At 49.3% G+C, this 27,776-nt stretch overlaps 1 protein-coding gene across 3 annotated transcripts; it reads left to right on the plus strand.

Moving 5' to 3' along the window:
* The first annotated feature begins 4,513 nt into the window (after positions 1-4,513).
* Positions 4,514-27,313, plus strand: PRAG1 (PEAK1 related, kinase-activating pseudokinase 1). 3 transcript variants are annotated; one of them, XM_036382980.1, is made up of 6 exons: positions 4,514-4,557; positions 7,080-7,472; positions 8,600-10,419; positions 18,525-18,682; positions 21,959-22,692; positions 25,990-27,313. In XM_036382980.1, exons 2-6 carry the CDS (start codon positions 7,116-7,118, stop codon positions 27,025-27,027), a joined length of 4,107 nt encoding a protein of 1,368 aa, XP_036238873.1. In that variant the 5' UTR covers positions 4,514-4,557; positions 7,080-7,115; the 3' UTR covers positions 27,028-27,313. The 3 variants fall into 3 exon arrangements, with proteins under 3 accessions (XP_036238873.1, XP_036238872.1, XP_036238874.1); XM_036382979.1 differs by lacking the exon at positions 4,514-4,557 and adding an exon at positions 4,854-4,966; XM_036382981.1 differs by lacking the exon at positions 4,514-4,557 and having other exon boundaries at positions 7,221-7,359.
* The last annotated feature ends 463 nt before the right edge of the window (positions 27,314-27,776 follow it).

Raw genomic sequence — 27,776 nt, forward strand, 5'->3', positions numbered from 1 at the left:
GTTAGTCCTTCCCTCTCCCAGCCCATGGGCAGGAAAGCGGGTTTTAGCCGGGTCCAAGGGCTAAGGGGGTGTTTGGCAATGGCAAGCATTCCCACTCCAACGGCAGCTCAGCCGTAAGTGGGATGGCACACACAGGCAGCTTGGTTATTTGTGAATGAAGCACGAGCTGCTCTGTGATTAACCCTCTGGAGGGATCCTGCCCAGATCTGTCCTGATGGGAGCTGGAATCTCCATGTTTCCTTTGCTAATTGAGCCTGAATTGTATTAGCTAATCCCATCCCCAAATCCCCCAGCTGTCCAAAGCTTACTAAGAGCAACCACACACGCCGACTGGGAGTTTGTGCTTGTCTCCCATTGGGACAGGGATTACCTGTGACAAAGTGTGTGTAGTTTTGGAGTTTCAGAGTGGGGTTTTTCTGCCTTTTTTTTTGGGGGGGGGTGGGGGGTGGTGGGGGGCGGCTGGGGGAGGAGGGAGATTTTTTGCTTGGCAATCTGTAGCCAGCTGCCATAATCACTATCTCCCAATCCACAGAGAATATGCATCATAAGAAAGAAGACGTTGTCATCAAGTGATGACAGGTGATGTAGGACCAGAGTAAATGGAAGTCAGATGCTGTGTGCTCCCATGGTCCGCTCTCTGTCATGGTGCCCACCCCCAGGTTTGTTCCTTTTCTTGCAAGGATTGCTGGGACAGGATAATTTGGAGGCAATGACCTGACCTGCCCTTTTCCAAGAGTGTGCTCCAGATTACCACCAGACTCTATCTACATCAGCATCACCAAGACCCTTTGAGTTATGGCAAGAAGCAGATGAGGCCCCTGGCCAGCATGGGCTCCAAGTATTCACCAGCTACACAGGGAAAGGAAACAAGCTGAACAGACCCACTTGAGGGCATTCCCTGTCCAGGAGGAACTGCTACAGACAGACCACCAGCCCAGAGAAGCCTCTAGAGACCTTGCTTGAATGGAAGGAGGAGGTGCTCTGCTACAGTTTCATCTCTTAAAGAGAAGCAGGGACTGAGTCATTAAAATCTTATCTATGTCATTCTCATTTGCTTGAACTTTTGTAGCTTCTTCTCCCACCCAAACTACCTCAAGAGAGAGCGGGGACTGGAGCAACTGTGGGAGTCCCTGGCCACAGCATACAAAGCCCACTTGTTACCAGCACTGTCATATGCCTCTCTGCTCCCTCCCCCTTCCCAGCTCCAACACAACCGCTGCATCCCAACAGCACAAGCCGGGCATCCATCAAAAGGGCTATTATCCCATGATTTCTTAACAGCCACTGTAGCTCTTGGGTATGGAGAACCAAGCTCCCCCTTTGACACAGTGCCCCGAGCTAAGGAATAGCAGTGCCTGTCGCTGGCTGGCATTCTGATCTGCAGATTGTCATGGAAGCCAGGGTGGGATGGGGAGCTGCTGCCTGCACATGGGGTTGGGTAAGCAATTTAGGCCTTCCCTCCAGCCCTACAAGCTAGACAGGTCCTACAGAGTTCATGCTTTTGGCCTCCAGATGTTAGCAGTGAGGGTAACTCCCATGGAGGGCGGCTAAGAGACCACATCCTTCATTCTTTATGACTGGTGCTTTTAATCTGCTCTTCCTGGACTGGGGGAGAAAAAGGGCACAGAAACAGTCACCAGCCTCTGGAGTAGGCAAAGGGTCTGTGGTGCATGGAGAGGCAGCTTCCAGAGATGTGCACATTGACTCAGGCAACTTCTGACTGCCACCGGGCACTAACATCCCCAGAGCCTGCTGGAGGGTGCCCCTTGGCCCTTTCGCCCCACAGGCAGTAGGTGCTGGCACTGGTTGCCCCTGCCTCCATCACAGGTGCCTTTTTCTTGCTGCATATGAACAGGCAAACTGGTGGCAGCACAGACAGCGCCACCTCTTCCACACACACAAGATCTACCAGCTGTGACACCATGGGCAAGGCTGGAGTCCTGGCAGGGATGGGCAGACACCCCAGCACATCAGGGACCATGGCCAGGAGGAGATCTGTGCACCACAAGTGGAAATTCAGATTTGCTCAACCACACAGCAGAGACCATAACTGATAAAAGGTATCACCATTTTCCAGTTGCTGGGTATTTTTAAGTCTCTTGGAGTAAAAAGCACTACTGGCACCAGCAATCTTGGTAACTGGGCAACTTTGCTGGTCATGAGTGATACTGAACCCATCTCCAGAGGGCTTTGCTTCTTTTGTCTCCCCACAGAGACACTCATTGTGGGTTTGTGCTCTTTGCCTGCCTGCTCCCAAGGGGTTACTCTTACAGATGACTCTTTGAAAGCAAGACTCAGTGATGGCCTGTCTCCCTTCTGCCAGTGAGGGATGGCACTTGAAGCTCCAGTCATCCTAAAGTTTCCCTTTGTGCTGTCAGGGCTGCTCTGAGCCATGTGCCTCGTTGTGTGACAGTGTTCTGGAAAACAATACATTGGGAGACATATGGCTGGCTAGGATATGTAGTCATGTCTTAGCAGGCATTGTGTACTGCTTTCCACTTGAAAGGGCTTCTTTTCTGCCAGTTCTCTTGGACATTGAGAAAATACCAAAAGTGGACAATGATGAATACTGTACTGAGGAAACCACGTGGCCTTACAGACACGTAAAATCCATCACACTTGGTCTCAGACCTTACGGAATAATTGTTTTATAAAAACTAGAGGTTGTTCAATTTTCTACTGGAATCTCTGGGCATTAACAGGCTGACTTCATTAGAAAAAAGAACCTTTAATTATCCTGTAATCCCAAGGCCTCTGGCATGGGAAAAGATTTCCTACTTGGAAATCTTCCTTCCTTGGAATTCTCCTTCCTCAGGAGAATTCACTCACTTCAGTGCTGTTCCAGTGTGAACATAGCATGAATTTTAAATCTGGTTTTTCTTCTTAAAGCTGTCCTAGACTCTTCACTAAGAAGGCTGGCTGTGAAAATTATAGTGCTCTTATTGAAAAGAGTGGAGGCCTATTTTAAAGTTTCAGGTATGAAATTCAGATACTTGAATTTGAAGAAGTTTACCGCCCTCCAGGATTAGCCAGCCATGCAGCCACAACCTCATCTGTGCTAGTTAGAGCTGGGTTCTTTCCTCCAAACTTTCTAAAATAGAGAAAATGTCAGAAATTTGGGCCATTTGCTTTCCCAGCTCATGTCCCCCTCCCACAGATGAGCTGATCTGTGCTAGGAGAGGTTTCTGTCATGGTGAGGCATTTCTGAGAGATAATTTACTCAAACAACTAGGTGTGCTGGCACTGGGATCCCACACACAAAAAGATGCAGCAAATTGACTGTGAGTGGTTTGCTTTAAAGAAGAAGCGGGAGATTGTTAAGCAGATGTCTTCACGGCAATACAGCAAATTAAGTGGAGGAGTTCTGGGGTCTCTGGACTGTTTTAATAACTGATCGAAAAAGGAGAGAGAGAACATGAGCAGACAGCCACAACTGCAAAAGACCAGCCAGCCAGGATGTTTGCAAACTGTGCTACTGCCAAAATTCCCTGAAGGGGAAGAATTTACTGGGATGTTTGGTTCCTGAGAAAGATTTTTTTTTCTATAAGGGCTGTGCATATCTCCAGTTTCTGTTTTGTTATTTGGGGCTGGGATTCTCCATTATGCAAGCCTATTTGCCTTTTTAATCCACTATTATGTATGAGACTAGGAATGCTTTGTTGCACTAAAGGAGCGATGACTTAAGCAAGGAACTGAACTAAGGCCCTGACCAGGGCAGGGGGAGAACTGTTTTGGTTTTCCCTAGTTTTGAAGAATTTAGATGCTCAAAACTACACACCACAGAACAAGTACCAGGGTAAGTGAAGACTACTCCTTTTCCAGCCTGCCCTAAAGCATAGCTCAGACACTACAGTGAACAAAATCTCATCCTGTTCCCTTTTAATGAAGCCCAGCCTCCCACACCAGCAGAGGTTTGATATTTTCCTGAGATGCTGTCTGCAGTTTTTGCACAGTGAGGTCAAATCCTGATTTCAGTTACGGCAAACTTCTCTCCCTTCCACGGCATCCCTTCGAGACGAACTTCACCATGTCGTTGTCTGGAAAGCTGATGGGTGAAGATGAGTGAACCCTCTGAACTCTCTGGCTCCCAGGGCCCTCCAGCTGGATCACTATCGTCTTCAAGGCTGGTGTCGGGGGTGCGAGGTGGGTTCGTGGTAGGGCCCTATATGATCGGTGCGGGGCTGCTGGGCATGTGGGTGTCTGCATGCCCCGGGGGCGGATGCCCGCCGGGATATCCCTGAGGCAGAGCCAGTCTGCGGGAGCGCTGCCGGGGCGGGGGTGCAGCGGGGATGCGGCTGCGAGCCGCGTACGCCTGGCGGGGCGCGGGCAGAGCGCTTTGTGCGGAGCGGGGAGGCGCGGGGGGCGCCGCTCCCGCCCGGGCCGTGCCCACGCCGTGCCCACGCCGTGCCCGAGGGGCGGAACCGGGGCGGGACGGGGCGGGGCGGCCGCTGCCCCCCGGCCCACGCGGGGCCCCGCTCGCCACTCTCCGGTGGCGGCGGCGGCCGTGGCGGGCGCGGCGCGGAGCCGAGCGGAGCTGGCCGCCGCCGCGGGAGCCTGGTGAGCGGGGAACTGCTGCCGGGGCGGGCACCGGGCCTCCGCCTCCCGGGACAAAGCCGGGCTGGGAGGGACCCCGGCGCCGCCACTCGGGGCCGGGGCGGGGCTGCCCGCGGCGGTGGGGCTGTGCCGCTGCCCACCGAGCATGCGAGCGGAGGGCCGGGGTGGGGGTCTGTAGCCGGCTCGGGGGTCTGTAGCCGGCTCGGGGCGCGCTCCGGTCCCGACCGGCATCGCCGCCCACCCCGGGAGCCCCGGCGGGCTCTGCCCGGTAAACTTTTCCCGGTCCTGGTTGGCGCCCGGCTCCCGGAGGATCCGTCTGGCAGCCAGAGCTCCTTGGGCTGGGGGCTTGGGGCTTTTCTTTGCGCCGGAGCATCCTTGCGCCGCAGCCCGGAACCTCTATCCGAGGGAACAGGTAGCCGTCACATCGGGTCCTCGCCGGTGCCCCGGGACGCGCGGGGGCTTCGGGAATGCCTCAGACCCTGGTCCTGGCTTTCGGCTTGCCCGGGGACAGACCCAGGTCCTGGCTTTCGGTCCCTTATCTCTCGCCGATCCCGGCCTGTTTCCCCGCGCGGCGCCGCGTGGGTTGGTGCGGGTGGATCCCTGGTGCCCAGCCGGCGTGCGGACACGGGCCCGCCCCGGGATCTGGGCAGCGAGAAATGACGGCTGGAGACAGGGAAAGCCTGGTCTTTAACAGGCATTTGGCAGCGCCGAATGTTAAACCAGAAGTGAAAAGTTTTTTCTGGCTTCGGTGCCTGCTTCCCTCCCTCTGATTTTTCTTTTTAATTTGCTGGCTCTCATCAGGACACTTGTTCAACTTCGGGTGATGCTGGACATTGCGTGCTAGATCTAAAAGGAAACAAAGGATAATATATTTTTAAAGCTGTTTTCCCTGCAAATACCATTAACCTCATTGAAGGTGATAGAATATGCCTGAGAGTGATTCGCTGCCCTTTGGTTAATTCAGACTCAATGAAGTCCATGAAAAAGCCTGTCTTAAACAGTGTCTTCCCTAAAAAGAGACACACGGCAATCTGATTGGTGAATCCCACTGATATTCCCTTTTTTCCCTGCTTTTTCAAGAAGCAGATCCTAACTTATTTGCCTGCCAGACAGAAGAAGTCTGCAGGTGCTAATGGTTTAGCCGATCAAAGACACCCTTCCCATAGGTGCCACTTGAATTCGGAGATGCTTGTGGGTCAGTGGCTCTTTTCCCCTTCACTTTGTCCCACCCAGGCTCTTATTAGTTGTCTTTCTTTATGCCATGTAGTGTGGGTGGCTGTTAGAGGGGCTGGCCAGGGCATCTCTGAGCCCAGAGGCAAGAATCTTTACTGCAGTGCAAGCTGGTTTAGGGGTGCATGCAATTGCAAAAGTGTCCATAGCTCTGGTGGTGTTCCATTATGCCTATGTGGAGGAAGTGCTTAAGGATCAGACTGGTAAATTTCGTTCATGTGCCTCCAGGATTGGAGTGTAAAAGTGCCTGTTCACTTGGAGACCCTCAGGAAAGGGACCTCAGTTTGCCTGGGGATCAGTTGGCCAGGGGACGATGACCTAAACTTGGTTAGATGAGGAAGGCTCTGTAGCCACGTGGAGAAATTGTGTGTCCTGACACCCTCAGCAGCCGGCTGCATTCTCTGTTTGATCTTCTTTCCCAATCCGCTGAGCTTTGCGGGAGTCCTCCTTGGAAGTATCTCCAAAGTTCTTAGTTCCAGGTTTAGTTCTACTGGCTAGAGTGCAATCAGACCTGGCCGGGAGGGGGGTGGCAGGGACAGGGACACAGGAATGCAGCAGGAATGTCTTGTTCCTGGGGCATTTCCCTCCTGGGGAAGGAAGATGGGAAGGAATCCTTGTCTGTAAGTAATCCAAGAGCAAAACGTTTCTCCCCTTGCAGACAATGAATCGTTTCAGCGAGCTGACACTGTTATTTGTGGCTCTTGGCAAACGAGATAAGAGCCTTCTGCCAGACACTTGCTCAAATCAGTGCCAGCCCCAGCCCTGCTGATTGCCTTTCACTGGGTGGGAGAGAAGCCTTTGTGTACCACGGCAGTAATCACAGTGGTGCTTCTGGGTGAAGGAAGGTTGTTGCTGGTCCCCTTGGTTACACAGTCTCTGATTCTGGTCCTTGTGTCTCCAGGCCTTTTTATTTTCCAGAGAGAGGATGCCACTTTGGAGAAGAAATTTTTCCTGACTGGCTCTGCTTGTGGGGCTGTGAACAGCTATTTCCAAGACCCCTTTTCTTTACCCTTGATCTAAACCTTGCATGAGGCTGGTTATACATGCTGATTAAGCAGGGAATTAGATCACATAGGAATGCTGCTCGCTTGATGTCTTCTCTATTACGGAGCTATGCTTAGAAGTTGAGACTTTTCAAGTGATTGTGTGGGCTTTAGCTAAGCTGTGAAAAAAGCCTTGTAAACAATATGCCTTTGTGATGAATGCAGAGTAAGTGTAATTATCACCCGTCCTATTAAAAATCTTCCAGTCTGAGGGCATAATCAAGCTAATCAGACAGTGTTGTGCTTTTCCAGATGACTAGGTGATCCTTTCGAGTGGCTCGGGAGCAAATGCAAAATGAACAGTGGAGGGCAGTGCAGAAGACGCAGTGGGCTCTCAGTCTGACCCACGAGGATTTGAAGATGTCTGCGTGCAGTGACTTTGTGGAACACGTTTGGAAGCCCGGCTCCTGCAAAAACTGCTTCAACCCGAAGAGCTCCCATCGGCTGCAAACACCCCCAGACGTGGGAGCTTGTGGCGTGCTCCCGGATGGAGCTAGGACCAAGCCCGAGAGCCTCGTGTTGGAAGACGAAGGTATAACTACTTCCCCCTTCTCAAAGCCAACAATTGCTGTGAAGCCAACAATGATAAACTCGGATGTTTCTGACGCGTGGGCGGATGTGAATATGAATGCAGATCTGTCACAGGTAATGATTAATCCAGTCAAAGCATGACTTCCCGTTACTTACCTATCCTCAGAGTGCTAGGAATATCTGTTACAAACGCTTCCTTCCCTTTGTTTTTCCTTCTGGTCTTGACTCAGGATTTTAAGGCATATATTGATTTCTCAGTGTATCTTTGGGTGAAGCTGAATGAGCTGTTGCTCACAAGCCATGTGCAGAGGAGCTTAAAAATACATTGTTTATTTAGGAACTTCCGGTTTTAAAATGAGGATGCGGGTTATTTTTGTGGGAAGTTTTACTGAAAAGATGTCTTGTCTGGTTGCAGTCAGTGCTGACTGGATCCGTGGTCTTTGTGGGTGAGGAAGAAAGTGCCCTGCCTTCCTACTCCTTCCTACCAATCTTTGCCAGAGCAGTAATGCCCTGTGGGTGTAGCTCCTCGCCCTGACCAGTTGATACCAGCAGTGCCTCAGCAGAGTGACGCACAGGCTGCTGCCCCACTGCCTGTGGCATAGGTGTGCTCCTATTTCCCCATGCCCCAGAGCACAGTCAGGGCTCACCAGCTCTCTTAGCCTCTCACTGCTGTCCCTTTCTTTTCTCCTAAGGGGTGAAGGGTACACGAGTGGGACCTGCCATTGTTGGTGGTGTTTGATCTGTGCCCCCCCAGTCCCTACTTCTGAGCATGGTTAGGCTGCTATCCCAGGATAACCCGTGATAGTCTGTGTCTGTGTTCTGGAGTCACACACTCTGGAGCAGTGTGAAATGAAAATAAGCAGAGAGAGGTGCAAATATTCCTTCGCCCTCTGAATCTTTAATTGCACAGTGATTCACAGACAGGATGACAGGTTGGACATGTTTCTGGCAGCAAACCCATAGGAAGAGAAAGGAGAATGTCTTATTCCAGTGCATTGCCATTGTTGGTAGTGCAAGGATTACAAATCGTCCACAAAATACGACAAGTGTAGTTTTACCTGGAAAGCTTTGTGGAAATTAGTGGTGAGGTGAGCACAGCAAAATAGATGGTGAATTCCAGAGTGCTGTTCTGCAGAGCTGGGCTTTTGTTTTTGCAATTTGTGGGTTTGCTTACATTTTATTTGTCTTTCCTTTTGCATATGCTTGTTCTGACAAGGAATTTGTCTCTTTGACCCATGCAGGTCAGTTGGGGTGTGATTTCCGGCAAGCAACTCCTCCTGAAATCAGGAGATGCACAGCGCATCTGCCTTGACAATTTTGGCAATGGTGGTGTGAGAAAACCTTTCCTTCACAACCAGCCCAGCGACTGCTTGTCTTGCTGTCCTCCCAGCTATTCCATGGTGGGTCTGCGTGGCCTGGAGAGTCGAGTGGAGAGAAACGTCTCCATCCACAGCCTGGTACTTGTGGGTGAGGTGGGCAAGCAGGAGGACAGAGCTAAAGACAAGTTTGCCCTGCCTCATCAGGTCCCCTGCCCTAATCCATCTGCCTTGGGGGACAGAAGCACCACTAATTCCAGCAGAAACACTTCTTCCCAAGCCAGAGAAGGAGCGGCACTCCCTTCAGGGCGTGACTGTGGTCACATCTCCTCCGTCTTGGAAAGCGAAGGGGGCGAGTACTGTTCAATCACAAACTGTCACAAAGAGCACCCTGTCCCATGGGAGCCCTGTTGCACAGAGGAAAAGGCTGCACAGTGTGAGAAGGAGAGTCACACTCCCAGCAGGTGGAGGCAGCGGGATGCTCCCGAGATTCCAAGGCCAAGTGGCCGGGCAGTCAAGTTCAGCGAAGAGGAGCACAGAGCTGTGAACGTGGCCTTCTGCATCACGAAAGACCAGAGTGATCCTCTTCCCTATGCCCTGTGTTCAGACAGGAAAAACCTGGCTCTCCACACTGAGCCTGCCACCCTCCCTGAGACTACAGGGAGCTGCAAGGCAGCTGCCCTTGCTTTGTCCCAGGAGGATGAGGAGTTACCTCTCCCTGGGGAGCCTTCTGTCACTGGAGGCTCAAGCATCCCTCAGCAGGCTCTGGTGGAGCCACAGCGCCCTCGCCTCACCGAGCCAGCCCATGGTGATCCCATCTATGCTGAGAGCACCAAGAGGAGGAAGGCACAGCTGAAGGCTGTTGGCAGCCAGGCAAAAGCAGAGAAGCTGGCCCACGGCACTGCCAAGGAGAAAGCTGATGGGTTGTGGAGGGATGGTGGCTGGGCTTTGGGAGTTGAGAAGGAGCACCAGGACTCCACTGGCCAGGTGGCAGCAAAGATAACTATAATGACAGCACACACTGAGGATGATCACAAGACAATATTCCTCAGCAGCCCTGACTCAGCGGTAGGAGTGCAGTGGCCATGTATCAGCCCCACTTCCCACCCTGATTTTGGGACTTCATCACCTGCTATTGAGTCTGGACAGATTTTTCAAGCATCTGGATGTGAAAACAGCACAAGATTTCATCTGGCAGCTCCTGTCAAGACCTCACTTACTGAGAGTCCAGCCATCCCCCCAAAGATGTCCAAAAACAGCCAGCCAGGCAGTGAGGGGAGCCGTGTGCCTCCAGTCAGTTCCCACGAGGGAAGGTTTGGTGATGACAACAGCCATGATGGAGCTGGTGCTCAGCTGCTGCCAAGGAGCTGTACTGATACAGGTGCCTTTGGGGTGACCCCTTCCCCCTGCACTCATGGGAATGGGGTCTCTGTGGAGGAGTCCAGTAGAGGCCTGGCAGGCTCATCCTATGACAGGAGGCAGAAATACTATAACCCAACGTGGACCAAGCAGGGCCGAATAGAGGAGGAGGAGGAGCAGGAGGAGGAGCAGGAGGTCTCAAACCACCCATGGACAGGAGGAGCTGAGAGTGGAAGAGCTGGTGCCGACTTTGTGGATGACTGCCCGATACTGGAGAGCCAGACTGGAATGATCAAATCTTCTTCTTTCTCCTTTGATTTCCCTAAAGACAAGAGCAATGGTGTGGAGTTTGCACCGCCGCCACCGCCACCGAAAAAGCAGTCTAGGTACAGCCCCGTGAGTGTGTGCATGGTGGTCTGTTAACCCTTTGCAATTGGGAGCGTTGCTGCAGGAGTTCATTGACTGGGAGGTGCTTCCCATTCTTTTTTCCTCCTTTTCTGTCCAAAGGTGGGCTTTCAGGAGCATGGGGAGTGACTGCACAGCTGAAAAGCTATTTGTCTTTTTACTCTGAAAAGCTGTCTGATCTTTGCAAGTCTTGGTCTGAATGTCATGTGCACTTGTAAAAGCCCTCCAGGGCTGCAAGATATGGCCTTAAGTCCCAATATTCAAGTGAGAAAAAGGTCTGTGCTTGGGATGGCTGGTGTTTCCCAGGTCAGCTTCATTCTGTCTTGGCAGTTCCTTGTATGTTGAATAGCATAGAAAACCTGGTTGCAATCTTCTCTTGTAGGTGGGACTGGGCAACTTTTCTTGATGCTAATAACAAGGACCTCCAAAATCAACATTTTCAGTTTGGCTCTAATGACTTTCTGCTTTCAAGGTGAACTCTCAAAGCTGCAGTTTCCCAGGGAGGGCTCCTTGCCTGCAAGCAGGTAATTGGAGCTTGCCCGACGATGTGGGCTTGTTATGTGTGGGAGCCACCTGGCTTCAGGCAACCTTCTGCTCTCCGCTTTCCTGCAAGTCAGGTTTGCAGGCAGGGCTACTGCAGGCCCCAAACAAAAGTGAGTGAGGGAGGGAGGGAAGGAAGGAGAGCTGTTCATCTGGGAAGGAAATAGCCCTACTAAGCAATTAAAAAAAACCTCGGGCTTACAATACTTAGTGTGCATTTAGTATCTGCAGCTGTGTGCATCACCAAACAAAAAAAAAAACCAAAAAAAAAAAGGGGGGAAAAGGGAAAAAATAAATAAAACAAAGGTCAAATGGGGGAAGAAAATTTGTTTTTCTCTCCATTAATTATGTTGTCTGAATATACCAGGGAAGGACTTTCTCCTTTTGCAGGTGTCCCATATTTGCTTTATTGTGTGTGGCAGTTTTGCTACCTGAAACTGTGCATTGCAGTTCAAACAGATTCAAACAGATTTGACTCCAGCTCCTTGATTTAAAAGTCAAGAGAAGAAGGGATGGGTGTTTGGAGGAGAACTTGGCCTTGGGGTCCATGGTCAAGCTTATGTGTAGGCATCACTGACCTACAGGTTGAGACTGTGAATTTTCCATGTGTTTCGGGATTGGCTAACCCAGGGAACTAGTGTTTTAAGTTGGCCAAGAGGTGAACAAATGAGGTTTCTCAAGGGAAGGGAAGAGATGAACAAGTGGCTTTAGTTCTCCTTAATGCTGGGCTTCCTGCTGTGATGCCACATGCCTGCTGGAGTCAGAGGAAACAAAAGATCCACAAGCAAATGAGCACACAGATGTATTTGCTCTTGTCCTCTGTGTGGTGTTATGACACTAGAGGAGTGTGGAGCATTTTCTGCCCCTTTGAGGGGCTTTTTCATGCTCCTGATGCAATTGGGCTGTCCCAGTTCTAACAATTTCTTTTGAGTCATCCTGATGAAAGCATCTGTGTGCTAGAAAGCCTGTGTGAAAGCAGGCAGGGAAACTGAGGTGAGGGAACACGTGGCATCCGTGACTGGGATCTCTGGCAGAGCTGCAAACTCACCAGGTGGTTGAGGTAGGTGTTGGTTACCCCCTGTGGCTGCAGGGCAGGTTGTGCTACAGGTATTTGTCTCCCAAGGGCCTTGATGCCTGTAGCTGAGCCCTGGGGCACCTTACTCAAAAGAGCTTAGTCCTGCCTCCAGCTATGGAAGCTGGAGCCCAGGGAGCCCAGCCAGCTGAGGAGCAGTAAGGAATGATCTGATCAGACTCAGGTTTTGCAAGCCCTGCTCTGTTTCTTTGCTTTGAGGGTGCTTGGTTTTAGTCTCAAGCAAAGCAGGGGCTGCTGTGAGCGTGTCAATGCAGGAGCCAGGGTGGTGGGAGGGATAGCTGCATGCACAGCTGCTAAAATCACCATGGTGGCATTGTGTCACCCTGGGTGTTGTTGCAGCTTCAGGCCATGGCCTGGTGCTAGAGGAACATCCCTCTGTTCATCCTGGGCTGCAGCCAAATACCTGAAGAACCAGAATCACAAAGATGATTCTGAGGCACATCCAGGCTCTCCCAGTGCCAGGAAGCCTATGAACATGGGCTTGTCCCTGATGGAAGAGCCACTGATTCTTCTGTTGGGCTTATGTACTCCCCACGCAGAGAGACCACCTCAGCCCAGGACATTCCCTGGTGGCTCAGCTGCAAAAACTCCTTTGGGGGATGGAGGTGAAGCCAGTGTAGACCTGGTTGTGGCACAGGCTTTGGACTGGGGGCTTAGCAGATCAGGGTTCATCTCAGCTGCAGGAAAGGCATGCAACTGTCCTTTTTCCTTCTAGATCTCAAGCTGCAGCAAGGCATTTGATTTCATGCTGGAAAATTAAGTTTGCCTGTTTGACTTTCCAATGAAAATCAATGGCTTATTTTAAGGAAAACTTGCATGTGTGTTTGAATAGTTATAAAGCAGAGAAAGAAAAAGTGAGTCTGTAGATTTTGTTTTGTTCATCTTGGCTTTAACAATTAAAAGGGAAAATTTTTTTACAGGGTTCATTCCTTCCAGAGACTGAGGAAGCTCTGGTTTGGAAGTAAGTTGTCTCTTAGGATGGCAGAAGGAGCAATTTCAGGGGGGTTAAGAAGTTGTCACAAGAAAAGGAAAATAATGAATATGTGCCTGCTTTTGGTCCTATGTAAAGCTATTCTGGATCTCTTGCAACTCTTTCTTCGTACAATCCTCTTTTTCTGCTTGTTTGAAAAATAATAGATATTTGATGTTTGCTTGGTCTAGAATGACAGATAAGAAATAAGAAAGATAAGAAACAGAATGATAAATAAGTATAATTACAAGGGGGAGAAGGCTGAAAAGGGAAGATGGTGGCTGATCTTCTTCCAAAAGCTGGGAAGGTAGTTGACTAGGGAAGGAGCTCACCAGGGAAAATAGGATCCCCAGGACATGTATGTGCAATGATGATTTAAAGGCTCTTTGGTGTAAAATGCACTAGTATGGCCTTCGGTTTCTTGACACAAGGAATGAATCTTTGCTGAAATTTATGTCTCTCTTATGCAGAGGATCAGGCTTAAATGATCCTCGTGGTTTCTTCTAGCCTCCAGAACCTTGATGGCTAATTTATTTCGTGTGCCTCTTAAAGAAAGAAAACAGTGATGCTGTTTTGCATCTTGAGCCACTTTCATCACAATTAGTGCCACCTTCGAAAGGCAAAAGAAAGCTTCTGAAATTTGCTGAGTGCGCTGGCATGGGGTAGCAAAGGTGCAGCACAGCACTTCCCCACACCTGTCACTGCTGAACACAGCCAGGGAGAAAGAGCCTGAGGAGTGCCAGGATTGCCTGTTCCAGTGCTGCTGCCACCGCTTGCTGCCGGAGGGAGCAGAGCGCAGGAGTGTTACAGAAATCTGCAATGCTGGGAATTGGATCACAGGAGAGGAGCCAGGGGTTGGGAATGGGATCGCCAGGAAAAGAGCCAGGTTTGTTCCTTGCTGGGGAGGTGGTGCTGGCTGGTGGGGTTGTGCTGTATTTTCTTGCCAGGAATCAGTCTGTGACGGAGCAGCAGCTGTATCTGAGGCAGGATATTCCTCTTTTCTTATTGTTCCTGAGGCACCCATTTCTCCTTGGAGCTCAGTGTCAGGGTGTACCCAGTGACAAAACACACTGGCTTAAAACGTTGTCATCTATCAGCTTATCTTTTAGGAGTTTTTTTCTTTTAAAATTAAAGTCATTCACTCTTCTGTGTGTTTCCTGTCTTACCACTTAAAAAAGCACAGGGTTGAAAATGGAAATGAGATTCTTTACCTTCTTTACCACATTAGAGTATGCAGTGATTTAATTTTTGACTCACCTACCATCTTAATTCTGTATCCTATCTGAATTCTCCTGTGCATCTCCAGACTCCAAACCCTTGCTTCAACTTAATCTTGGCTACATAAAAACCCTCTAGTACAGGGAGGAGTAGCGTATCGCTCTGAACAAAGCTAGGAGTTCTTCAAACTCCTTTCTTTTCCTTACCTCAGTTTTGGTTTCTCAACATTTGCCAGCTGATAGCAGAAGGATAACTACAAATCTAAGCTTCAAATGTTGTAAGCTCCTGTATGCTGGGTTTTAATTTCCCTCTGCAACCAGGGGAAGATGCTGGAAGAAACAGCAAGTGGCAAGAGGAGGAAGATATAATTATTCACGTTTCATGATAGACAAGCATATGGTACAATGGTGCTTCCTCTTGTGTAATAATTATGCCTAGCCATATGTTGTGTTTGATGCTGTAATGCAAGTCTGGCTTTCCTCTCTTCTGTGCATTAGTTCCATTATTTTATACTGGGTGGGGGTGTCTTGTTGACATTATCACCAAACACCTCCTGGAGTGCAGTTTGCTGTGTGGTGATCTCTGTGTGTTCTCTGTTCTCCTCTCCTCGTTGCTCTGTCACATGATTTATAAAGCTCAGCTTCTCTGTTATCTGTTCACTCCTGTCATCTGTGCTGAGGAGGAGTGTCCTCCTCCTGCTGGCACAGCAAGGCTGGGAGACCCCTGTGATGGCACTGCAGAGTGACAGTGGCTCTGTGCAGGGCAGAGGTGCCTTGCACATCCTCCAGTGCTGCCAACAGGCTGCCCGTGGGATGGCTGTGGGAAGGGAGCCAGCAGGAGCCTGGCAGCTTTTCTGTCTGAGGGGCCTCCTGCTCTCAAAACCTGCCCGTTGCACTTGTGGGAAGTAACCAGATCTCCGTGTCAAATCTCAGTCAGGAAATTCAAGAGGAAGGTATGTCCAAAGTCCAGGGATTCCTGGGGCAATATCCCAAGGCATGTGGGTCTTCTGCAGTTAGGAGAGCCATGCTTTGGGGCCCATCTCCACTGTCTCTCTGAGAAGTGCAAAGCATGCAGTTGGTGATGCAGCAGCATTAGGTGGGACCCTGATCTGTGGAGAAATGTGAAATTATACACATGGCTACTGGTCAAACTGAGATACAGGAAAGATGAAGCAAACCCTGGCCAGAGGTGCAACCTGAGACAAGGGAAATGAGCTGGGTCCCTTTTCAGTGTTAAGGGAACTCCAGACTATGGGTTTGTTGTTTTGTTTTGGTGTGCTTTTTTTTACAAGACCACTCTTTTCAATCTTGAATTGTTTTAGGCAGGACTGTGAGAATCGTGGAAAGTCAGCTGGATGAAATTGTTCATGATGGGAAAGCTTGGAAATAGGGAATTGGAAGGGTTGCCTGAATATGCCAGGCTATTGCATAGAGGATGTTGAGTAATTGAAGTGTATTTTAAGCTACCAGAATAGCTGGAGAGCTGAAAATCTGTGAAATCCTGTGGGTTTAGGTTATTAGATTGGGAGAGCTGACTCTGGTGACCTGTTCTTTATGCACAGGCACACAATGACAGCTCTGGTGTTGCTCTTGAAGTTGCTGGTTATGTTTTAGGTGCTGAGCAGACATTTTTAAATTGATGTAAATTAACTACTGTTACATTTTTCTGAAGAGGAGTGTAGCCCACAGATGTTTACAAGTCAGTGGTGCAGGGCACAAACCCAGTGTTTTCTTTGGGTTTAGGATGGGTTGTGCTCTTTATTTCCAACACCCTTTGGTGATTTCCAATATCCTTTAGTGAAAAGGGCAAGACAGAAAATAGCCACCTGTGCCCTTGTGCTCAGGTGAGGTGGAAGGAATACTAGCAAAGCAAGGGATGTTTAGGGTAGCAGTAAATCAGGCTCCCACAGGCTGTTGCAGCAATGAGCTGTTCAGCTCTTGGGGTGGAATTTTACTGAAATGGGAGAGTTTGACCCTAGCAAGTTTTTGGTAGTAATTCTTCGGTGGAGTGGGCGGTATTTGATTGTGCAGGCTGCACCCTGCACAAGCAGCTCATAGGAAAAGAGGGAGATGTGGGGCAGAGGTAATTCCAGAGGTATTAGCTGGCCAGGCTGTAACATCTGAAACAAGAGCAGGATGTCGTTTAAGCGGCAAACAATTTCTATTTCGGTGCGCCTATTCAGGAACTGCGCTTTGCATCAGTCACGGCGGTGCGGGGAGGAAACGGGGCTCTCTCTGCATCTGCCTTCAGCCACGCTGAGCACAGCACAGCCAGGGCAGCAGCCAGCACGGCTCTGGCCGGCGCTGCGCCCAGGTTGCTTGGAGGAGGAATAGGTGTGGCTGGGCACGGCGGACCTTGGACCGCGCCGAGCAAAGTCTCATCTCTCCCTGAGTGCGGGAATGGTAAGGCAGCTCCGTGAGTTTGTGTTTAGTGATGGGAAAGAAACAGAAATGCACCAAGGTTTCGGGGGGGCTGGGGGAAGGAATGTGTTAGAAAACATCTCATCTATGTGAATCAAGACCAGATATTTTGCTAAATCTTTTTTCTGATGGATTCAAATGCCTCTTTGATTCTTGCTGGGTCAGACAGTGTACTGGCATGGGTGTGCACCCTTGTGTTTTTTCCACCCAAATTACTTAATGTTAAACATCGGAGAAAGTTATAGGATAAAGCTGCATCTTTATAGTAAAAAAAAAAAAATATTTAAGTGCAGTTCATTGCTTTCAACAGCATTAGCCATAACAGACCTAAACCCCTTAAACTCTCTGTCTGTCTCTCTTTCTCCCTCTCTCATTTTTTAAACTGTGACCTGTGTGGTTCATTGTGAAGTTTTGTAAATTATCGCCAAGAGACTTGCTGTGATAAATTCATCACTGGTGGAAGATCAGTGTCTCTCCTGAAGCATACCTGAACTGGTTTTTACAGCCTTATTTTCATCAGCCCTTGAGTATTTTTAGACCAAGGCTGCTCAGGCAAATGAGGAAGTCTGGCAGAAGTTTCTTCCGGGCTTCTCATACACTCTGCTCTCCATGTGGTGGTGTGGACACAAGAGTAAGTGCTTTGTCTGGATTGGGAATGAAACGTTTCTCAATCTTCAAATAAAAGTCTGTGTCTGCTGTGCTTGGGAGTTTTGGATGAGGAGGGGTCCCATGCATGTGACCAGGGTGCCACAAGAAAACGGTCGTGCATGTCTTTGTTTGTCTTTCTCAGCAGCCATTCAGCCGTCTGATTAGGAAACACCGGATACCTTCCAGCAAGATAGCTGGTGGAAGTCCTTTTACTTCTGTACAAGTCTGCTCATAACCTTTTTACATTCTTAATCAATGTGTTGAATTTTATCAGCAGATTGGCAGTTTTGCTTAAAAAATGTGGGCTGATAACCTTTGTGTTCTGGCTGACGGAGTGGGAACTGTACTGATGCTAAGAGTGTTTATGTTCTTCTGTGCTGCCTGATTTCAACAGTTTCTGTTGTTTTCCAAGGCAGAAACATGAAGAAAATGCAGGGGAAATTGTTTATCTCAGCAAAAAATCCTGCTTGCCTAAACTGGTCACTGAAACCATGACCTAGCAGGTTATAAGCCCAGTTTATGGTTAGTTTATTTATTTTTTAGGTGGAAGCTGCATGGAAAACTGCAGGTCTTACATTAAAAACTGTGTGGTAGGTTCTGAGTTTGGCAAACTCATGTTTTCTGCAGAAATGGTTCTTCTTTTATAAGGTGTTGGCTGTTAACTGTGATGCATGGTTGGAGAGGATGGACTCTTCTGCTACCTCCTGCCTCTGTCATGCAGGAATGGGGTTCACACACCCAGCCTCAACTTGCCTTCTGTAAAATGGGAGCAGTGATGCTACTTCCTTCCCTTGAGAACTTTGTTGAAGGCAAACACTGGTGGGTCCCCACTTCTGAGTGGCAGTGGCCAAAATAGGATGTGGTCCAGGACCTCACATGTTCTAGGTGAAGGAGGTGCAGACTTCAGCTGAATGCTCTTGGCTCACTGGCTTTCCCTCTCTGATCAAGCACAGCTAGTTTGGCTTGGGGACTGCAAGCCTATAACCTGCTCAGAGTCTGTGGGATGCAATTCCCCAGGTACTGGAGAAAGAAGAAAAGTGCACAGGAATGAGGTAGTTTGGTGTGATAATACACTGTGCAGTGTGTGGATAGGCAGAGACCAAACTAAGGCTGCTCTCAGCTTGAATCTCCATGCAAAAGTGCAGGCAGGATATCCTTTTGCCATCTGTCTCCTGACTTCTCTTTCACTCTCTCTAGGCACGCTCTGAAAATGAACCCAAGTAACACTGAGTTGGAGAGAGTCAGCAACAGCTCTGCAGAGAGCCTCAGCCCACCCTTCAGGAGTGCCCACGTCAGCTTCACGGCCGGCTCCAGTGACAGCCTCGACTCGGACACACAGACCGGCAGCGATGGCAGTAAGTGACCACTGCCTGTGGGAGAGGTGGCATTGTACCTGAGACCCACTGCCCATGGGACGGCATGCTCGGGGCAGGGGTCATGAGGGTCCAGTCCCCAGCTCCCCCAGTGACCCTTCATCTTCCCACTTATCCTACCCTTCTGCCTCTTAATGCACTCTAGATGAATATGGCAGAGTCAGACCAACATCACAGACCTTTTCATTCAGCACGTGCCAATATCATTCACCCTGTAGATCTCCTCTTGTCTAGATAAAATCTCCATATAGAAACAATCCTGATTGTGCTTCATGCATTTCACATTGTCACAAGAAGCCCTGCTATAGAAAGTCCTACATAGATTTGAGGAGTACCAGAAGGAGTTTTGTGCTAGACATGATCTCTCCCTCTCATTGTGTTCCCAGTTATTTCTTAAGGGGAAAAATCTGCCTGCACTCGTTTAACTGAGATTAAAAAATACTTACTATGAAGTCACTTTTTTTCATCAGTGTGTAACTTAGACATGCACTAACGTGTTCAGCAGCTCAGAAAGTATTTCCTTAGCAAGAGCAGCCTTCATGTAGTGGAAGTTCTGTCTTTCCAAGAGCAACAATGTGCAGCAATAAAATTAAGAGCCAGAGCTCTGGAAACTCTGTTTTTCCACCACTGACTTGGGAGTCTGAGAGTGAGACCTTGCCAGGAAATTGTACAGGGGTAAGAAAAACTCACATATGTTGGATCTTTACTTGCTAGGCACAGAAGCATTTTGCTGTCAAAAATGATAGGAACAAGAGGATTTCTCTGCCTTCACTAACAGAAGCAACTGTTTAAACTCATCATGGGGAAGATGAGTTTTTAAATGAACACTCAAATGCAGCTGGTCTTGCTGATGCAAGCAAGAAGCTGTGCAGTCAGTCACTGAGTGAGGTGAGCTCAAATTAATTGGCTATGTCAGATGTTAAAATATGAAGTGGAGGAGAGCTTTTAAGCCCTTGACACGCAGAAGGCCTCCATGCTGAAGGTGCAGAGCACTGTTAGAAGAGTTGTGAAAGAGGTTAATTCATTACCCTCTGCTTGGGGGAGAGCCCAGCAGCATATAAAAAAACTTAAGAGCAGTTTGGCATTTGTGGCTAGGCATGTGCACCGGTTGCCAAAGATTCCAGTGCTGACGTTTGTTTCCTAAGACTCTCTCAAGTAAATCTTGTCTCTTGAAACAGGGATTCAGCTGCACGTCCTGGCAGAGATGCCTCTGGTGAGGTACTCATGGACTGCACACTGAAGAATTTCTCTTGGCTCTATCCTCTGTTAAAGCCCCGTGGATGGAAGTGGCATGAGGTGCCATGCTGAATGATCCCTGCCTGTGGCTTTTGACAGGGTTTTAATAGAATCTTTCCTGTGGACCCATTAGAGTATGATGTGGGTTTTCACTAAAGCTTGGGACATGAATCTCAATTGTTAAGGCAGGTATTTCTTAGCTGAAACTGGAGACCAGTCACTTGCTGGGCAACTGGGTGTACAATGCAGGCACACACCTGGGGCAAGGGTCCAACAGGAGTCAGATAGCTTAGCACCTAGGCACTAGGGCAAAAGAGACGTGTGCTGATTCATGTTTCCTACAGAGCTGTTTCTGAGCACAGAAATGGGCTGTTGAAACAGCTTTGCATGGGAGACAAACCTGCAGAAGCTGAAATCAGTGCTGCTCATTCCTGAGGTATCTCTCAGTGATGTTGGTGTGATGGGATAGATTATGGGAGGTGCACACAGAGGGCCTTGGCACTGGAGGAGACAAATGGGAATTGACCAGTGCTACCACAGTCTGGTGAGGAGGGATAGGGCCAAATGGTGCCAGCATCCACTCTGGTAGCTGAGAACCAGGGGATCTGCCCTCACCTCACGTGGTCTCAGGTGGTGGAGCAGCTAACAGGGATTGCTGCTCTATCACAGCTGGTACAAACCTGCAAGTGACGCGCAGGGACAGGCTGGGAGCTCAAGGACCTGAGCTCCTGCACTTGGAGGTTGTTCGTGATTGCTGGTGAGTCACTTGGGCTATGAGGAGACAAGTGCCTTCTGCGGGCTGACATGGAAAGTGCCCCAGGGCATTCCTCTGGAGCAGGCAGAAAGCTGCTGTGAGGAAGTGCCTGCTGGCAGCTGAACCCTCAGCAACAGCTTTGTGAGGAGGAAGGATTGTTTGCTACCACTCCGCAGCTTTGGAAGATGGATTTAAAGAAAGCAATAGATCCTGCTATCTGCTAAACTATTTGCTATTTGCTTGGAGCAAAACCCCACCTTTCAAGGTTTACACTTGCATATGAGTTGTTAGCAGAGTCCTGTTTCTCATTCAAGTGGCATAGACAAATTCCCTTGAATTATTGTCTCTCTTCTTTTAATTTCCCCTCTACTCCTCATGTGTTCTGTCTCTATGACCTGAAATTATTGCTCTTTATTTCAATGTCAGATCACCTTTCTGTCCTTTTTTTAAATGTCCCACTTCTTTCATGGCATGTAAATGTATTACCCATCTCCATTCTGGCTCAGGTAGAAAAGCAGCTGTTACGGCTGCCCCAAATGAGCCAGCCATCCCAACCCAATCCATGTGCACTTGGCATGTGGAGCTGCTTGGGGTTTAGTGCTATGTAGTGGGGCCAGCCTGCCCTCTGAGCAAAAAATAAGCTGGGAAACAGGCCGTGGGGGGAAGGCCAGATTTTTTCAGCAAAATGGAAATTGCTAAAATTCCAGGCTTGCTCAGCAACCCTTCCCCCGTGTGAAGCAGAGAGAAAGGTTCGATGTGCTTGGAGTGCTCCAGTACAGCCAGAGGGCTGGAGCTGTGTGCCATGAGTCACTCTCTCCTTATCATGCCCTGATGCTGAAGCACTGGGTGGCAGCTCCCAGGTGAGAGAGGCTGTGTTTAAAAAATTGTCCTTGTATCAAGTGCTTCATTCTTACCTCCCAATGGATGACATCACAGCTTAAATATTTACCCTCTACTACCTTTTTACTACTGTATATGCAGTTCATAGGGGAGTGGTTTCAAGGGTGGGGAAGTGCATTTCTCTGGATGGCTGGTTGCAGCCTGCTTTGCAAAACTGCTGTATTAAACTGGATTAAATCCCTAACCCCTCCAGTGAAACTTTGCAGTTGTGAATAGCTGAAGACTGTGGGCTAGATTCAGATGTAACTTGGCTTGCTGCTTTTCTTCCCAGCCAGGGCCCTGGGGGTGGCAGGGATATGGAGAAGGACCTGTGCTCTCAGCCTGCAAGGCCCACTCATGACATCTTCTTGTGTGTTGCTATCTCCTAGGACACTCATCTGAGCCGAACCACTCGCCTCCTCCAGCTGAGAGCCAAGTGTTTCCCTCTGTCCCTTTCCTTTCTGTCTCCACTGAGGATGGTCCCTCCTCTGCCCCCAGCTGCCCACCCCCTCTGCCCCAGAAGAAGACAGTGATCAGAACTGTGTCTTCTCCAGATGGCTTTTTTGGGGGACAGGCATCTTCAGGCAAAGCAACTGGTGCTGCCAACCCCAGGCTGAATGTCAGCCATTCTGAGAGTAATATGTGCCTCCGAGAGGAGCCTCCCTTCATCCACCCAGCCCGCCTGTGGGGCTGCCCTGGTGCCTTCTCCTCCTCCGAGTCCCTGGAGAAGAGCTCCAAAGGAAACAGCTACTGGGGCTCCAGCACCGCCAAGAGCACAGGGGCTTGCGGGCCCAGCAGAACCCTCCAGTCCCTCTCCTCCTCACAGCTCAGCGTGTCCAGCCAGGTGTCCTCGGCCTCCAGCCTCCACAACCTCCTGAGCAACATGGACAGCAAGGAGGGGGTGTACAGCAAGCTGGGGGCGCTGTACGCTGAGTCCCTGCGCCGCCTGGTCGCCAAGTGCGAGGACTGCTTCATGCGGGAGCAGAAGAACGAGCTGCACTTCAGCGAGAACAACTGGTCCCTCTTCAAGCTGACGTGCAACAAGCCCTGCTGTGACTCGGGGGACGCCATTTATTACTGTGCCACTTGCTCCAAGGACCCTTCTACGACCTATGCTGTGAAGGTAAGTCCACAGCCAGGAGGTGTACAGGCCTATCTCCATCTTCTAGGTAGAGATGTGTGCACTAGCAGCACATGGCATCTCATACAATGACTTATTTTCTCTGCTTGTATTTCTCACAGGTGAAGTTAGGCAAGCAAAACCCCTTCCAAAATTGCCCCTTTCCCTTTACTGCTTGCGAAGGTTAATTTGGAGAAGGAGTTTTCATTGTAACAAATGCCAGTCAGATTTAGCTTATTGCTGAAGGGGTCTGAAACCCAACCATTTTCTCTCTCTGAAAACATCTTTGTGCAAATACTCTGCTGTAAACTCAGAGGCATTCGCCTCTGATGACACAAACTGATGAAAGACTGCTCAAAAGACAGCGTTTTTGCCTCTGCCTGCCTTTTAAGTGGAAGCTCTGACCCAGATACTGAGTGCTTATATGATCTTGAAACTACAGACAATAAGATATTGCAGATCCCAATTAAACAATGTGAGGCTGACCCAGACATGCTGTGTAAGGTCAGGTCTGAAATATTTTCCTGTAACTCCATGGAATACATGTTTTGAAATGGAAACTTGAGGTGCAATAGTTCAGCTCTTTGAAACCTGGATAAGTAAGCTTATCCAACCAGTTCCATGGACATCCTGTGGATTTTGGGTTCTTCATCAATGTTACTACTTGAATACAGAGATTTTAATTTCCCTTCTGACTTAACACTGGGGACATCTCGCTGCTGCTTATTCCTCAGGTTGTTTTCAAAGCCTAAAGTAATTCCCAAAAAAGCACTGTCAGAGATGCATTAAGGAAGGAAAAAAAAAAATCTCTGCTGAATACTTCCCACCATTATGAACTCTAAGGGTTGTTTTAGAATGTTTTAATACATCCCTAAGGGATGTTCTAGTTAAGTGGTAGCTTAAAAGCCAGTTCATATCCTAAAGGAAGTAGAGCCAGCCCAACAGGGGGGCTGTAAGTAACCAGAATCAAATTAGATGAGATCTTGCACCAATACCCTTAGTCCAGCACTCAGAGCCACAGCTTTTCTTGTGTGTTACACCTAAATCTATCACAACTTTCTTCCTGAAGCCTAAGAACTGTTGTGCTCCTTTTCAATCTGCAGTTCCCTGTGGCACACCCACAGCTTTGCTTTTGCCTGCTGTGCTAGGTGGGGTTCAGTAACTCAGCTCTGTGGCTGCAGTGCATGAATTCCTGCCAAGGCAGAGACAGCACATTTCAGCCTCCTGACAGGACTGCACTTGTGTCCCTGTGTGTGAAGTGGGCTTACTCTGTGCCCTAGGTACACTGCAGAGTGGCTTAACAAAGTCAAAGCCACTGCAACAAGGCCATGCTCTGTGCCATCATAGTGATGTTGTGTGTGTGTTTATCCATGTGCATAGATACGATTCCTGTGTGCCACCATCCCTTTGGCAGCCAGAGCAGGGAATGAATAATTGTGAAACAATTCAATTGGCTGAGCCCCTCCTGGCTCCTGGTATAGATTTTTTGACATGAAAGAGATCATAGACCTGTAGTTAATATTAGACTTGGAGAGCTCAAAATGGGCAGAGGATCAGACTTGAGCCAAGGAGCCTATTGAGAAAAAAGCCAGAGTCTGAGCTGTGCACAGACAGACATGACTATGTATAAAATAGTTTGGAAATGCCTTTAGAGGAATTAAGCCAAGATCTGCTCCATGCCTTGGCTTCTTTCTCCACTAGAGGTGTGTGACTAAGCCAGCCCAGGCTCCTACTTGGAGCTTTCAGCAGGGAGGATGCCTCTGGTGCAGCCAAAATCAAGAAGAATGGCTGGATGGGGAAGATTTCCCTGTATTCGTTTGGCTGTAGTTATTCTTCCAGAGACTTCTCTCTTGCCAGGAATTCCCCCCCTTTTCCTATGCCTTACATGACTTTCCTTTGGGAGGAGGAACAAGCAGGTTTGTTAGCCAGAGGGCTGGAAGGCCTGCTCTGCATTTGGGGACCTCCTGCATCACCCTGGGTCCCACTGCATTCATCTGCATTCTGCCTGTCTCTCCAAAGCTCATCTTTCCACAAATAAGCCAGGGCAGGGTATTTTTGTTTAGAAAAGAGAGGACAACGGGGATTTGAAATGCCCCATCTCTACAGTTTTGTCTCATCTGAGTGAATTATTTGTAAATGCCTGGATTCAAACCCTTGCTAGAGGAATACAAAAGCAGCCCTTTTCTTCAGCTCCTCTCTATTCTTGTGAATACTTTAACTCGGAGGCAAAATTGATTTCTCGTCGGGTTTTGCACACATGCTGTGACTGGCACTGGCACGCTCCAGGCTTTCAAACCTTTTATGCTGAGTTTCAGCCTGTTGCTTACTCCTCTGGATGACATATAAACACATCACTAAATAAAGGGGAAAAAAGTACAATAGAAATGCCAGAAGGCCCCATAAGCTAATGGATACTCTTATAATAAGCCTGGCTTTGAGTCTCTAATGCAGTATAAAGCTAAAATAGGGAAGAAAATGATGATAGAAGTCATGTAGGTTAAAGAGAATCCAGATTATAAAATGCATTTTTCTCCCTAGAGTTTGCTGCACTTTGACTTCTTTCTAGGCCTGTTGTAAGCTCCCATTTTCTCTTTGGTGGTTTTTTTGTTTGTGCTGAGGAGTACAGCTTATTGCTGTTTTCCCTCAGCCATTGATCAGGGGCTTGAGAGCAGTTGCTGATACACAGAAGTGGAATGGTTGAGGAGGATGTGAAAGTGGCTCCAGGGCTTGGGACCAGAGAAGGATTAGGTGGGAAGAAAGTGCTGGAGGCTTCTGTCCCCCCCTCACCATGAACAGCACTATTGTTCACAGTCGCCTCACATGAATGGGGCCTCATCCAGGAGTGTTAACTATCTCCAGAGATGGAGACAGCATGTCTTCTGCCACAAGCTTTGCTTTTCTCCCTTCAGGAATGTCTCTTGGGTTGGAGGAGTTTATCTCAATGATATCTGTGATGTAAAAGATGTGTTGCTTCTGTTGGCAGTGAAACAAAATCTTCAGAAGTTATTCATGGTAGGACTACTGTCCTCCTTTCCTCCAGTTACTGGGCATTGCCTGGCAAAGGAAGCGTGCCCAGAAATGCAACCCACACAGCTGGTGGCTAAGGTTGGGCTGTTGCAGGACAAAAACAATCCTCAAATTAGGAGATAATTTAAAGTGCTTAAGGAATCAATGCACATCTTGCTTCTCCTGTTGTCTTCTGGAGCATCTGCAAATCACAGCTTAGCATCCCACCTCTCAGCTTCTGGTCTCTGCCCTGTCTCTGTCTGATGAGACTTTTCTTTTGGTCTCTTTTCACAGATTTGTAAAACCCAGGAGTCCAAGGTAGCTGCTTCCTACTGCAGCCCTGCAGTGCCAGTTCACTTCAACATCCAGCAGGACTGTGGGCATTTTGTGGCCTCCGTCCCCTCCAGCATGCTGCTGGCCTCAGATGTGGGGAAAAGCATGGCTGGAGATGGCTTCCATCCCTCCCGCAGTGCCAGCGAGCACGACTGCGTGGTGGTCATCACCCGTGAGGTGCCGAGCCAGACCACCGCCGACTTCGTGAGGGACTCGGTGATGCTGCACCAAGCCAAGCCGGAGCTGTACGAACGCCGCGTTTGCTTCCTGCTCCTCCAGCTCTGCAACGGCTTGGAGCATCTCAAAGAGCATGGCATCATCCATCGTGACCTGTGCCTGGAGAACCTCCTGCTTGTGCCCTGCAAGCCCCCCATGAGCTGTGTGAAAGCCAAAGATGACAAACACTTGCCCCGCCTCATCATCAGCAATTTTTTGAAAGCTAAACAGAAGACTGGAACTGGAGACTCCAAGCTGAAGAAGAGCCAGGCCCGGCTGGCCCCGGAGATTGTGTCGGCTTCTCAGTACAAGAAGTTTGATGAGTTTCAGACTGGTATTCTCATCTATGAACTGCTGCACCAGCCCAACCCCTTTGAGGAGAAGGTGCACCTCAGAGAGCAGGAGTACAGCCCTGAGGACCTCCCTGCTCTGCCCAGCCTGTCCATCTACTCCCGGGGACTCCAGCAGCTGGCCCACCTACTACTGGAAGCAGATCCCATCAAGCGCGTGCGTATCACCGAGGCCAAGCGGATGCTGCAGTGTCTGCTTTGGGGGCCCCGAAAAGACCTCATGGAGCAGCCCCTGAGCCACGAGGAAGCCCTGCGCCAGGTGCTGCAGAACTGGGTGGACATGAAGCGTGCCCTGCTCATGATGAAGTTTGCAGAGAGGGCCGTGGACACGGAGCGGAGCGTTGAACTGGAGGACTGGCTGTGCTGCCAGTACTTAGCATCTGCTGAGCCAGCCTCCCTCTTGCACACATTAAAACTGCTGCAGCTGCTCTGACCTTGGCTGTGTCTCGGAGGCAGCTGAGGGCTCCTGACTGCCTTGTGGCTAAAGGTAGACAGCCCTTTCATATGGGAGAGGTTTGAAGCTCAGCTGCGAATGCATGTTCAGCTCCTGGCCCGCACTGCAGTCAGAGTGCACACGGCATGTTTAGTATCCCCAGCACTGTTAGTTTGTGAGCAGGCAGAAGTGGGAACCTGCCCCTATTTTGGGGGATTTTTGGTTTTTTGGTATGGTAAATGTGGACTAATAAACTCCTGCCTGCATGTGTGCATGTTTCTAATGAGTTCCCTGTACCGAGTTGATTTCTGTGCCTATGGGACAGTCCTGTGATCCCCACCTCTCCCAAAGCATCAGAGCCTTTTTGCCTGGGAACAACACCACACTCTAGAGTGGGTAGCAGGGATGAGCGGGTGGCTGATTCTCTTCAGGAGCAAGGGTAGTTAACTTAATGCTCCTTTGCAAGGGAGAACCTGGAGCTTTCAAATTCACATCTTTTGGGAGTTTTTGCATCCATTTTGCTTTTCCCTTTCAAAACAAAAATTACTGCTTGTTTCTGTGTATCAGGTCTTTTTTTCTCTGTGGGCAGTTCAGGATCAGCTGCCTGTTACTAAATTAGATACTAATACAGCCTGGCTTTCCTGTGTAGTGATGCAGCTGTAGTGGAGCACCACTGTTGCATGGGAAGGGGTGAGAGGGAGCTCAGGGCGGGGTCTGTTCATGAGAATGATGCTGGGAATTACCCCTTG

The sequence above is a fragment of the Molothrus ater genome, chromosome 4 (genome assembly GCF_012460135.2).
Source record: "Molothrus ater isolate BHLD 08-10-18 breed brown headed cowbird chromosome 4, BPBGC_Mater_1.1, whole genome shotgun sequence".
In the NCBI taxonomy this organism is placed as follows: Eukaryota; Metazoa; Chordata; class Aves; order Passeriformes; family Icteridae; genus Molothrus; species Molothrus ater.

What these genes read in the sequence shown, in the direction of transcription:
- PRAG1 (XM_036382980.1), top strand. Translation starts at nt 7,116, where the DNA reads ATGCAAAATGAACAGTGGAGGGCAGTGCAGAAGACGCAGTGGGCTCTC. An exon ending in TGAATGCAGATCTGTCACAG is followed by an intron (nt 7,473 to 8,599) that starts GTAATGATTAAT and finishes TGACCCATGCAG; the next exon opens with GTCAGTTGGGGTGTGATTTC. An exon ending in ACAGACCGGCAGCGATGGCA is followed by an intron (nt 18,683 to 21,958) that starts GTAAGTGACCAC and finishes GCTATCTCCTAG; the next exon opens with GACACTCATCTGAGCCGAAC.